We start from the raw sequence: 13,657 nt of genomic DNA on the forward strand, positions 1-13,657 counted from the left end.
AGCGCAGTTCTTGTTGCAGTCCCCAGAGGTGATCCTGAACACCACATTGCTTTTGTCAGTTGTTTGTACTGATGCCTTGGTTCATGAGACAAGTTTCCTTAAAGTTGCTGTTGATTTGTGAGCGATTATGATACCCTGAAGTTCAAGCAGTCGAACTGTCATTTCTGATGTATTCTTGATGTAAGGCAAGGTCACATATTTCAATGTGAGTTGAGTAAGAAGATCTGCATGACTTTTTTTGGTAAGCATCTCCTCGTGGCCTGTTTGAAGGACGTAGTGTTGTGTATGTTCAAATAGCATTGCTGAGCATCTGTATCTGTCTTATGCAAAATCCCCGAGACTCTGATGCGTATGGCCCAAGATAATATGTATCGATATCGGCTTACATGAGGAAAATCTAAATAAACACCACCACTTCCCACCAATATGCAGAGGGTTAATAGTGAATGCAGTGTGCTTGAAGGACAATTTGGGAACAGAGGGGATTTGTAGATGACCTTGCAGGTTGAGGATGGGAGATTTAAATAATTACCATTTCTGTATGTCATGATACTTAACGTTCAGTTTTAATTATTCATATTCTTTTCTTTTGCCAGCTGCCCATACTACAAGTAAAGGCCGCACTGAAAAGGTGCGGCTGTTTCGGGCTGAGAAGTCGTATGCGGTGAAGAGTGGAAAGTGGTACTTTGAGTTTGAAGCTGTAACCGTCGGAGAGATGAGAGTAGGATGGGCACGACCTGACTGCAGGCCTGATATACCATTGGGTGCTGATGACCTTGCCTTTGTGTTTAGTGGATTTAAGGTTTGTTGCATCTTTTTCTCTTGCAATTAACAATTCAATTGCTATTGCACAGCTCCAGAAACAAACAAATAATCTTCATGCAACACACATCAAAGTTGCTGGTGAACGCAGCAGGCCAAGCAGCATCTGTAGGAAGAGGTGCAGTCGACGTTTCAGGCCAAGACCCTTCGTCCGGACTAACAAAGGGTCTCGGCCTGAAACGTCGACTGCACCTCTTCCTACAGATGCTGCTTGGCCTGCTGCGTTCACCAGCAACTTTGATGTGTGTTGCTTGAATTTCCAGCATCTGCAGAATTCCTGTTGTTTGCAAATAATCTTCATGTTCCTTTGTACAGACAGTGAGTGAAGATAAAGCATTACAGTAAGCTCAGGTGGTAAGAATTCAAGCATAGCGTTCACCAGCGAGAATTACTGGACCATGATCATGTACAAACCCTGTCTGATCTCACCCTCTCCCTTTTCCCTTTCATATCACCCCTGACATATCCAGCCTATACATGAACTCTAATGTTTTATAATTAGTAATGACATCCACATATAATGAAAAGAGGCAAAACTCACTATTGTTTAATTGCTCTTAAATAGTTTCAATCACTTTTATGTGCAACATTGTAACTGATAGTAAAAAAAAAATTAGTTTGACTGCTGAAAGATAAACTACAGAGAGGTAATAAATTTTGAAGCAGGTAACTGGTAAATGAACATCAGTATATTTAGGTATGAGTTAGCTCCAAGGTAGGAAAGGTGCAGGCATCTACTCCTTGGAAAATGTGTATCTCAAAGAGGGGCAGGGTGTTCTCAGAGTAAATATAGTGACACAAGTTATAAAACCCCATGTATAAAAAAGCAGAAGACAAAAGCACTGGAAAATTTTGCAGAGGAATAGAAATTGAAAGAAAAAGGCATATGTTAAAGATTTAATTAAGATGCTCTGTAAATAGAAATGATTTGGAAGCACCAGGGAAGCTGGGAAGAAGTGTTAATAAAATAATACCAGAATGCCTGTCAAGAAAGGTTGACCTGACTATAGTGTTGGAAGCTTTGAGATGAAAAGAAGATAGCAACAAATGGATCATGTACATCACGATTCTTCGTGCTTCATCACCCAATTTCAATGCAAAGCAAATCATAAAGCAAAGTTTGCGATTTGTCACACTGACGGGAAAGCCGGTGCTTCTCATTCCAATATCCTCTGAGGGGCCATGCATTTTGCACACATAATCTAGAACTATTCAGTGGTGGCCAACGACATGCAGCCCGGTCTTTCGGCTGTTTTTGTAGAAGTAGGGTTTTGATGAGCTGTGAAACAGAAACAGGCATCATGGGCTCTTTAAATACTTCAATAATTGGAGTGAGTTAAAGGAACCTTCCCGACCAGGTTACAGTTCAGAGGTTGGAATTGGATTCTTCTTAAAGTCATTTCCTTAGGTGATATCCTGTTGGGTTCTCCATTGCTTCTATCCTTCCACCATCCCACAGGAAGTACCTGAGAAGTTTCTGTACATAGTTTGTGTTTGAAATTTAGAACTCGTTTTGACAAGGATTTAAGAAGGAGCTGAATAAAGTGAAGGAGGAGGGACTAGATGCATATGCTGATAGGCTTCGTCAAAAAAGGCTTGAGAGGAAGCTTTTACATGGTGTATAAATTCATATGTTTGTATTGCTGATTGAGTGGTTTCAGTACTGTAAATGCTATAATACCTTTTTAAAATTGCGGAACACAAAAAACTGTTTTGCTTCAAGTTTTGCTAATTTTGAGGCTATGTTTACCTATTTTCTTATTTCCTAAGACCACTTAATCAATTGTCAGGGAATTTTAAAATAAAGCTTGATACCAGACTTCAAACAGCGAATCTTTGATTTTAACATGATATCATGGAGTCCACATGTGTGGAGTTCTGAGTTACAAGGAAATCAGTTTGTGTTTATTTCCAGTGACAGACAGATGAGTAAAACCATTACCCCTCTTAGATGTCAAAGAGTTGACAGTCTCTTCTCAGGGTTTGTGGCATCTTTGTCTACACTTATCTTGGTTATGCAGCTGTGTTATCTCTGTAAGGAGTAGTATCGGTGCCTGGCACAATGATCTTCGTTATGTAGATTTGCAACTTAATTAGAAAACACAGAATGTCCACAAGATCACAAAGCTTTAGCAACAGACAGCTCTTTTAACCCTATATTCGAATTTTTCTTCCGCACCAATGAGTTTCATGTTGGCTGCAAATTCCTAAGTGTATCTCTTTTTTTATTACCTTAGGGTCAGCGCTGGCATATAGGAAGTGAGCCATTTGGACGTACGTGGCAACCTGGTGATGTAGTTGGTTGTATGATTGACCTAAATGAAATGCACATCATGTTCACGCTTAATGGAGAGATGCTCATCAGAGATTCTGGTTCTGAGCTGGCTTTCAAGGACTTTGATGTTGGTGATGGTAAGTTATCGTAGGGATTTTGAAAGATGTATGAGAGCATTTATTATTTCAGTTTTTCAGAGAATTATTCCAGTAATATCAAAGCTGTCACAGAATAATAATCTGTCACCTCAGAAAACATCATTGTCTGCAAGTAGTAATCCTCTGAGGATCCTTGTCAATGAAGCTGGAAGTGTAATTTGATGTCCGTTTCATGATAGAGTTAATTGGAAAAAGACATTCCAGTAGGATGGTTTAATGGTGGAAAATAATATTTAGCTTTCAAAATATTGCAACACAAGTGCACAATTATCATAATATGCCAAGAACATAACTGGCTGACACTTCCAAAGATTTGATAGTATTATGTTACAGTTAGTAAATTAAAAATCATTCTTGTTCTAAATGCATGGGATAGGCAAAGGAGAATCGGTTGATGCTGTCTGCTTGGATTTTTAGAAGGCCTTTGACAAGGTGCCACACGAGGCTGCTTAACAAGTTAAGAGACCATGGTATTACAGGATGAAGCAGTGGTTGATTGGCAGGAGGCAAAGAGTGAGAATAAAGGGGGCCTTTTCTGGTTGGCTGCCGGTAACTACTGGTGATCCACAGGGTTCTGTGTTGGGACTGCTTTTTATGTTCTATGTCAGTGATCTGGATAATGGAATTGATGGCTTTGTTGCAAAGTTTGCAGAAGATACGAAGATATGTGGAGGAATAGGTAGTTTTGAGGAAGTAAAGAGGCTACAGAAGGACAGATTATGACAATGGGCAAGGAAGTGGAAGGTGGAATACAGTGTAGGGAAGTATATGGTCATGCACTTTGGTGGAAGAAATAAAAGAGTAGACTATTTTCTAAATGGAGAGAAAATTCAAAAATCTGAGGTGCAAAGGGACTTGGGAGTCCTTGTGCAGGATTCTATAAAAATTAATTTACAGATGAGTTGGTGATGAGAAAGGCAAATGTGATGTTAACATTCATTTAAAGAAGAATAAAATATAAAAGCAAGGATGTACTCTTGAGGCTTTATAGAGTACTGGTAAGCCTCATTCCAGTATTGTGAGCAGTTTTAGCCCCTTATTTTAGAAAGGATGTGCTGAAACTGGAGAGGGTTCAAAGGAGATGCATGAAACTGTTTCCGGGATTGAACGGCTCATTATATGAAGAGTGTCTGATGGTTCTGAGCCTGTATTCACTAGAATTCAGAATCATGAGGGGTGACCTTATTGAAATCTATCGAATGTTGAAAGGGCATGATAGAATGGATGTGGATTGGATATTTCCTATGGTGTGCAGAGTCTAGGACCAGAAGACACAGCCTCAGAATAGCAGGTTGTCCTTTTAAAATGGAGATGAGGAGGAATTTCTTTAGCCAGAGAGTGGTGAATGCATGGAATTCTTTGCCCATAGGCAGCTGTGGAGGTGGGGTCTTTATGTATATTTAAGGCAGAGGTTGATACATTCTTGATTGGTCAGGACATGAAGGGATAATGGGAGAAGGCAGGAGACTGGGGCTGAGAAGATAAATGGATCAGCCATGATGAAATGGTGGAGTAACCTTGATGGACCAAATAGCCTAATTCTGCTCCTGGATCTTATACAGAAGGGAATGCATTTGACATCTTTGCATTGTCTTTAGTCCCAGGCATGGTCTTAGACATGGCCAAAAAGTCTCTGTTTAAGAAGGGCAATAGAGACAAACTGTGAAATTACAAGCAAGTGAGGCTTACATCAATGGCAGGAAAATTACTGAATAAGATCCTCATGGATAGGATCTGGAAAATGCATGGACTTGTGAGGAAAAGTCGGCATGTTTGTACAGGAGAGGTCATGTCTCATAAACGTTTAAGGTGACAAAGATGATTGATGAGAGGGCAGTAGATGTTGTAGAATAGATTTTATTAAATCTTTTGTTAAGGTACCTACCTAATGATGCACTAAATCTCTCTCCTCTCACCTTAAGTTCTATTCCTGTAGCTCTTGATTTCCTAAACCTGGGATAAAGACTTTGGACATTCACCCTACCCATTCCACTCATCATTTTACACTCCTCTGTAAGGTCATTCCTCATTCTCTTATAGTACAATGAAAAGATGCCCCAACCTGCTCAACTTCTCTCCAGAACTCAGTCCCCCAAGTCCTGGTAACATCCTCATAAATCTCCGATGCACTCTTTTCAACTTAATGGCAATTTTCCTACAACAAGGTAACCAAAACTGAACGCAGTAGTCCAAATGCAGTCTCACCATTGTACAACTGCAATATAACATTCCAACTTCTGTAGTCATTACCCTGACTGATGAAGGCCAGCGTGCCAACTGCCTTCTTCAGCATCCTGTCTGGCTGTGACAACATTTTAAGGGAATCATATTCTTGTATTCTCGATCCCTCTGTTCCACAGAATCAGAATCAGATTACTATCACTGTAATGAGAAGAGGCCATATCCAGGGTGGTGAGGGTCCTTAATGATGGATGCCACCTTTTTGAGGCACTGCCTCTTGGAGATGTTCTTGATAGTGGGAAGTGTTGTGCCAGTGATGGAGCTGGCTGAGTGTACAACCCTCTGCAGCCTCTTGTGATCCTGTCCTTTAGGGTCTCTACACCAGGCTAAGCTGTAAGCAGTCGAAATGCTCTTCAATGTACACCTGTAGAAATTTGTAAGTGTCTTTGGTGACATACCAAATTTTGCAGAGTACCTTTGTGGCCGTTCCCCTTTGCCAGACGTCCCTTTATCTCAGGGTTCCCAACCTGTTCTAATGGATCCCTACCAATAACCGGGGGTCCGTGGACCATTAACTCCATACACCCAAGGCTGAGAACTGCTGCTTTACCTGCAAACAATCGACTCAGATTAACCTTTTCAAGTTCCTGCCTAATACCATCAAAATTTGCCTTACTCCAATTTAAAGCTTTAATTTGTCAACCAGATCAGTCCCTTTCCATAACTTAATTAAAACTATCAGAATTATGTTCACTAGTCCCAAAGTGCTCCGCTACTGACACTTCAGTCACTTGTCTTGCCCTATATCCCGAGGGTAAGTTGAACTCTGCCCTCTCCCTAGTAGGACTTCCTACATATTGCCTGAGGAAAGTTTCATGAACACTCCAATTTCACTCAATCTAACTCCTTAGCACTATGACAATTTCAGTCTATACTGGAGAAGTTAGTTACTATGACGACCCTATTACTCTTGCAATGTTCTGCAATCTCCCTGCATATTTGTTCCTCTAATTCCTGTTAACTACTTGAGGCTGATAGTACAATCCCAACAAGTTGACCATCCCCTTATTTCTCAGTCTCTGTCTAGTCCAACTACCTGCACATTAGATATGGCCACCTCACTGAAACTTTTGACTATGATGCTGTCAGCAAACCAGATTATCTTAAGTGCTTTTAGCTCCAGCTCCAGCTAGAAACAGCAACCGGACACATTTCCAACAGGAGTAGTCCTTCAGGACACTGGAAGTCTACCTGATCTCCCACATCCTGCAGAACAAGCATAATCTGCCATCCCGATGCTCTAATTACAAAGATTAAAATTGAGAAACCTTTCCCTTGCTTACCTTGACTCTTATCACCATTCTCTTTCTTTGCTAAAGACTTAGCACTTCAAACTCAAACACGCACTTTGAACAGAACCACTCTCCAAATGTCACTCCATTAGTGCCTACTTCCCTTTTATAACTACAAAATATGTTTTAAACTCTGCTGGCTCCTCTCTTCTGCTGCTAAGTTGCTGGGTCTCAAAGTTAACTCCAGTCAGGAGAAAGAATATTTCAGATGCAGGTAGTTGGGATGAAGCACATCCCTTGAAGAATCTGTGAGATGTATGAGTGAAACAGGACTAGCTTGGATGGGCATCTTAGTTAGAATACAGCCGGTGAACCAAAAGGCCAGCTCCTTACTGTATGACTCTCTAAGATGTAGCAATTCACTTAAGAAGGGAACTTGAAGGGACTAAAGGAGACATCAGTTAACCCTGGCAGATAAGGTAAAGGAGAATCTTAAGAGATTCTGTGACTAACTTAAGAGCAGAACACTAACCAGAGAGCATTCAGGAATCTTTGGACTTCTACCTCTGTTCCTCCATCCTCTGTAGGGTTCTACCATTCATTGTATTCGTTTCACTCTTATTTGACCTTCCAAAATGCATCACCTAACACCTATCAGAATTAAGTTCCATTACTCTGCTCAATTTATCAGTTCCAGTCTTCCAACACTTTGCTCACTTTTGGCTTCTCACTTTCAGATTCTCAATCTGACATCTAAGTTTATTTTCCAGGGTTCATTCCTGTGTGCAGCCTGGGACCTTCTCAGGTCGGGCGCATTAACCTGGGCCAAAATGTTGGCAGCCTGAGATATTTCACCATATGTGGTTTACAGGAAGGCTTTGAGCCCTTTGCAGTAAATATGAAACGGGACATCACGATGTGGTTCAGTAAAAGTCTGCCTCAGTTTGTTCTTGTTCCCACCGACCATAGCCATGTTGAGGTAAGTTTGATTAAAAAAATACTTCTGTACAAATGATGTAGCCTGTAAACATTGTAGTCAATCGCTAATAAGTAACAAATCTGTTCTAACAGTAAACTGATATTGCATTGTAAAGCTATGCAAAACATTTAATTGAAATGCTGTGTAGATGTGGGCTTTGTGCTTTAAAAAAATGTTGATATTATTTATTTATTGAGATACAGTGCGGAATAGGCCCTTCCGGCCCTTTGAGCTGTATTGCCCAGTAATTCCCCAATTTAATCCTAGCCTAATCATGGGACAATTAACAATGACCAGTTAACCTACTAACCAGTACGTCTTTGGACTGTGGGAGGAAACAGGATTCCTTATAGGAAGCAGGATGGGAAGAACTCAAGTCAAAATGGCTTACTTCCTTGGCTCGTAATGAATATTGATACTCACCTTCAGTATATCCTGTGATGGATGTCAAGAAAGGGAAAGAAAGAGATAGATGTGCACCTGTGTGAAAGCAAAAGCAAGATGGAATTTGACAGCAAAGCTATTAAGTATTTTGAGTTGCACAAACATGCGGGAAGCAGCATCAGTACAGTCATCAGTATAACAGGAAAGCTAATGTTGTATACTCATCGAGGAGAAAGTCTGAATAAGGACTATAACAAGAGTTACACCATATTACCAATGAAGGTACCAGCATTGCTTGGGACTGAGCAAGTTCCCATTGCAAGCCTTTCAGTTCAAGAAAGTTGGAAGAGTTAAAGGAAAATTTGTTTAATTCAAGAGTAAATTTAACAAGGTAAAGAGGAGAGTGCTGTTAGAAGGGGCTGCCTAGGATCCTGTTCCAGGAAGTCATGATGAGTTCTCAGCTGTTTTGGTTGGGATGTATGTAGATAGTCCATTGATGGTCAGTGAGGACTTGATTGGGCTGATGGTGGTGTTTCTGTGCTTTGAGAAATTACACATCAGTAGCCTCTGACTGATGATATTTAAAATCATTGTGACTTTGATAGCTTTGCCATAAATTCTTTTGCAGACATTTCTTCTTATCTCTACAAATTAATGTGTTTGTTTTCTCACTTTTCCACTTCAAGTACATGTTTCTTCACTTAGCTTTTTGATTCTGTTCTCTCCCCACCAGTGATGTTGACTTCCTGAGTGCATTCTGCATTTCATGTTTTTGTTTTGGAATAGATAGAATTGATAGATGAAAGATGAGGTAAAGAACTATGAAAGATCGTGAGGCCACAGGAACAAGCCTGTTAGTCATCCACAAACATTGTCCTTTTGGACTGAATATGTTCTACTTGCTGTCTCGTCACTTTCTGCCATTTGGTTAGGTTTGGTTGAGAACAGCATTTTGGTTAGGTATTTTTCCACAGAGTCTGAGAAAATATATTTACCTTTATTACTCTACATATATTCATGTGATGAAATTCGATGATAGTTCTGAGTAGTCAGTGAATACTTAAAGCTAAATTTTCTGTGACAATAATTACTGGCAAAATAATTTTTATGAAGCCATTATTTCATGTGGAAAATAATCCTCAGCACTTATTTTGAATTAAGTTTGGGGAAAATTTAGATAGCAGTATTGTTTTGAGTTGTACAGTACTATTTATAAAATTATTTACACACTACATTTTTCTCTGTCTTCATGCAGATTACTAGAATTGATGGAACAGTTGACAGTCCTCCTTGCTTGAAAGCTTCTCATAAAACCTTTGGATCGCAGAACAGCAATACTGACATGCTGTTCTTCCGGCTCAGCATGCCTGTTGAGTTCCATGACACTTTCAAATGCACCCCTGGCACTACACCATTGACCAGAATGACAATCCTAGAAGAAGAAGTTGAAGATATTGATATGGATTCAGAGTTTGAAGTCCTTAAAAAATCCGCCAGCCGAACTCAAACTGAAACACCTGCCAATGAGAAGGAGAACTTTAAGGAGGCACCTAAGGAACAGGCCAAAGCAGAGAATGAAAAAGATTCCTCCTCTGAAAAAAGTAAATCCAAAACTAGGTTAGTGTTTTTGAAGTTATTTGAAGAGAACACAGGGATTGCTGAGATGAACGAAGTCCAATTATAGTTGTCAACGGTATTTCTTTTTATGGTGTTAGTTTCTATTACCAAAGGAGGGACTTTGCTTTATCTTTGGATCAGTAATAGTTCACTGGAATCATTGAAGCCTCACAACAGAGAAAACGATTGACCTTTTGTATCTGTGTGGCACAGCTCAGTCATTGATAACTTTGCTTCCACTTCTCATAATGCAGCTGGTTTAGATCTTTTTTTCATAATTGAGGCCTCCAGATTTGACCATGGTATTGCATCCTGGCTGTCTAGATATGCAAGCCTGTGCAGTATGATATGGAGAGCAAGCTCCCCCGTCCATACATCTGATAAACCCAAAGGAACGGCAGAGACTAATACAGTTTGGCACCAGCAGTGTCGCAGGAGTTGCCAGTCAGCATTGAACTCAATGCAGGACTGCCCTAGGGACTCCAGCTCCGGACTTTGCCCTCAGGGTTTACTCCCAAAGCCTTCCCCATGAGTGGGTATAGCCGCAAGACAGCGGAGGTTTGAGATCAGTTTTCCTTCTCCTACATGAGCTACCAACCATGGCTAATGAGCCCCATCTGCCCAAAGCGACTGGTTTTAAGGCAACAGTAACCTGCCTTTTCCCCTTCTCATTAATAGAAACAGTTCCACCGGACTTAGAAGCTAAACCACACATGAAGGCCAGGAGCTGGACTTGGTCATCAGAGGCTATTTGAGGCGCACGCCATCGGAAGTATTTAATAGGTAGTGGAGCTTGTCCCCATTTCCACTCCTGGTTATAACAACCTTAAGGAACCTTTAGTGAAGAAACAACAATATATTTCCAAGTTAGGATGTTGTAGGTGTTGGTGCTGTTCCCAAATGCAATTGTTGCCTCTGGCATTCTTAATGGTATTTCCTACAGACATGGGAGATGCTGCTGAAGTTGCCCAGGAACTACAGTTCATTATGATCACTCTGTGGCCATTTTATGATACATCTGTAAACCTGCTTGTTAATGCAAATATCTAATCAGCTATTCACGTGACAGCAACTCAATGCGTAAAAGTACGCAGGCATGGTCGAGGATTCAGTTGTTGCTCGGACCAATCATCAGAATGGTGTAGAAGTGTGATCCAAGTGAATTTGACTGGGGAATGATTGTTGGTGCCAGACAGGGTGGTTTGAGTATCCCAGAAACTACTGATATTCTGGGATTTTCACGCACAACAGTCTCTAGAATTTACAGAGAATGGTGCGAGAAACAGAAAAAATGTCTGGTGAGCAGCAGTTCAGTGAGTGAATACACCTTGTTAATGAGAGAGGCCAGAGGAGGATGGCCAGACTGGCTCAAGCTGACTGGAAAGTGGCAGTAACTCAAATAGCCACATGTTCCAAGAGCGCTGTGCAGAAGAGCATCTCTGAATGCACAATATGTTGAACTGTGAAGTGGATAGGGTACAGCAGTAGAAAACCATGGACATATACTCACTGAGTGAGATTGCACCTCTGGAGCTACATTGTGTCAGTAGTGGAAGGCGTGAAAAATTAGTGGTGCATGTATGAATCAAGAGGTTACTTATCCCTGAAAAGTGCCAAGCTGCAGTCATCAAACCAAGTGGAGCGTATACCACAGCACTCCAAGTTGTGTTTTGGAAATAGTGAAAAAGTTTGGACTATCAGAAGAGTCACTTTCTGCAGATGACCCAGCTTGTGGCCTGCTTTCCTTCTGTGGCTACGTCAGTTGTTTTTCTTGTTAAGGGTGATCTTGAAATTTTGATGGTGTAATGATAAGGTCACTTAAAGTCAAAGGTGAGTGGGTAACCGTTTACTTGTTGGAAATGGCTGTTAGTCATCTCTGAAACGTGGGAGTTTAACCACTCATCTTTACATTGAATGGTGCAATATTTTACTTGCTACATACCAGACCATATCGGAATGTTGTCTACGTTCATGTGAATGGAAATGAATAATATGTAATCATCAGCAAACATCCCTACTTCTAACCTTCTGAGAGAAGTAAGGTCGTTGATGAAGATGGTTGGACTAAAGACACTTTGCTAAGGAATCTTTACGGTGTCGCCTGTGACGATTGACCTTCACAGACACAATCATCTTCCCTCGCACAAGAAATGACTCCAACTCACTGAACTGATTTACCTTGTTGCTGACAGATTGTTAGGTTTACCAAGAATCGCTGGGCCACCTTCTGTCAGTGTACCATCATGTAAAATCAATCCTTGTATCTAATTTTGCAGCTTCCCTCCTTACCTAATTCTTTCTATATTGCAAGATCTTTCCTTGGTTCTTTCGTTACTAGCTATTACACACAAGAATCTGTTCAACCTTTCCTTACATTATAAATCCTGTTTACCACATCTTTACCCATTTCCAGTTCTGATGAAAGTCCTAAAATATTAACTCTTTCTCTCCAGAAGTTGCCTGATATTTTGAGCAGTCCCAGCACTTACTGTTTTTATGTATGACTCATTTACTTAAATATCTGTTTTTCAGGTTCTTGTTCAAAAAAAAGCCTGCCTTCATTGCTCCTCCACCAGTTATACCAACTGTCCCTCGCTTGATAGAAGATGTGGTGCCAGATGACAGGGATGACCCAGAAATTATTATGAACACAACTACGGTAAATAACTAACTGGAATCTAAATGAATGTTAAGAAATAATATTTGCTGTCTTAAGCTGTTAGCTGGGACTGTTCTTTTCAAGTTACAAAGTATTTACAGTGTTATTCATGAGAGTAATTGATGATTTATTTATGAATATCACTGAACTGTCTACATTAATTACATTTCTAAAAGCACAAAATCACACTTTGAAATCCAATAAAAAGAAATGTCCATCATTTGGCCCGTATTTCAAATTTTACTGCATGTTCATAACTACCTGCTCTAATGCTTTACCTAACAGTATAGATGTTTATTGTACAATAATGTACCATTCAGCTCAACATGCTTCAAAGTTTCCTGGAGTGTTGCAGTTGTAGGACATAGTGAATCTTAGGTCCCTGGAGACTCTGGAGAAACTTCGGTGTGAAGATTACAACACAGATAGATAAGATGGTGAAGAAGATATATGAGATGTATATGCTGTCATTAGCTGGGACATGGAAGAGCAGAGGGTTTACAGTGGACAACTTTATAAAGCATTGGTTAAGCCACAGTTGGAGATCTGGTCAAAACATAGAAAGGATCTGACTGCACTGGGAAGGGTGCAGGGGTGATTGACCAAGATGATGCCTTGGAAGGAGTATTTTGATTGTGAAGAGAGAATAGATAGGTTATGTTTTTTCTCTTTAGAGTGGAGGAAAATTAGAGGTACATACATCTAAAAATCTACCTGGCTGGCAGACCATAATTTGTGCAGCCTCAGAGCTGTGTGTCAGACATGGCTATAAGCAGCCCGGGGGCCTCACGGGGGACTTTACTGGCTGTCTTCGTGTTCACCCTGTATACCTCAGTCTTTAGATGCAACACTGAGTCATGTCTGCAGAAATTCTCTGATGACTCAGCATTAATTGGGTGTATAAAGGCAAGATAGGAGAATGAATACAGGGCCGTGTTGGAGGACTTTGTCAAATGGTGCAAACTGAACCATCTGCAGCTCAACAGCAGTTAGACAAAGTAGATGGTGATGGACTTTAGGAAGACTAAGCCTGCATTGCTGTCCGTTACTACTGATAGTGAGAACGTGGATGTGGGGAGGACCTACAAGTACCTGGGGGTTTACCTGGATGACAGACTTGAGTGATCACCAACATAGAGCCTGTGTACAAGAAGGCCAGAGTCACCTTTACTTCCTGAGGAGACTGAGGTCATTTGGAGTATGCAGGCCTCTTCTTCACATGTTCTACCAGTCTGTTGTTGCCTGTACGATCATTGGCAGTGTGCTGAGGCAATGGTATCAACACAAGTG

The 13,657-nt window shown here is 40.7% G+C and overlaps 1 protein-coding gene across 8 annotated transcripts in view; it reads left to right on the forward strand.

The window, feature by feature from the left end:
- LOC134352669 (ryanodine receptor 1-like) overlaps positions 1-13,657 on the forward strand; it is a 581,514-nt gene that overhangs the window by 162,651 nt on the left and 405,206 nt on the right. For all 8 annotated transcript variants that reach the window (XM_063060038.1, XM_063060039.1, XM_063060041.1 and 5 more), the window contains 5 exons: positions 597-802; positions 3,060-3,234; positions 7,499-7,707; positions 9,347-9,708; positions 12,241-12,367. In XM_063060038.1, coding sequence (XP_062916108.1) covers positions 597-802; positions 3,060-3,234; positions 7,499-7,707; positions 9,347-9,708; positions 12,241-12,367 — 1,079 coding nt within the window. The remainder of the gene's footprint in view (positions 1-596; positions 803-3,059; positions 3,235-7,498; positions 7,708-9,346; positions 9,709-12,240; positions 12,368-13,657) is intronic.

The sequence above is a fragment of the Mobula hypostoma genome, chromosome 10 (genome assembly GCF_963921235.1).
Source record: "Mobula hypostoma chromosome 10, sMobHyp1.1, whole genome shotgun sequence".
Lineage (NCBI taxonomy): Eukaryota > Metazoa > Chordata > Chondrichthyes > Myliobatiformes > Myliobatidae > Mobula > Mobula hypostoma.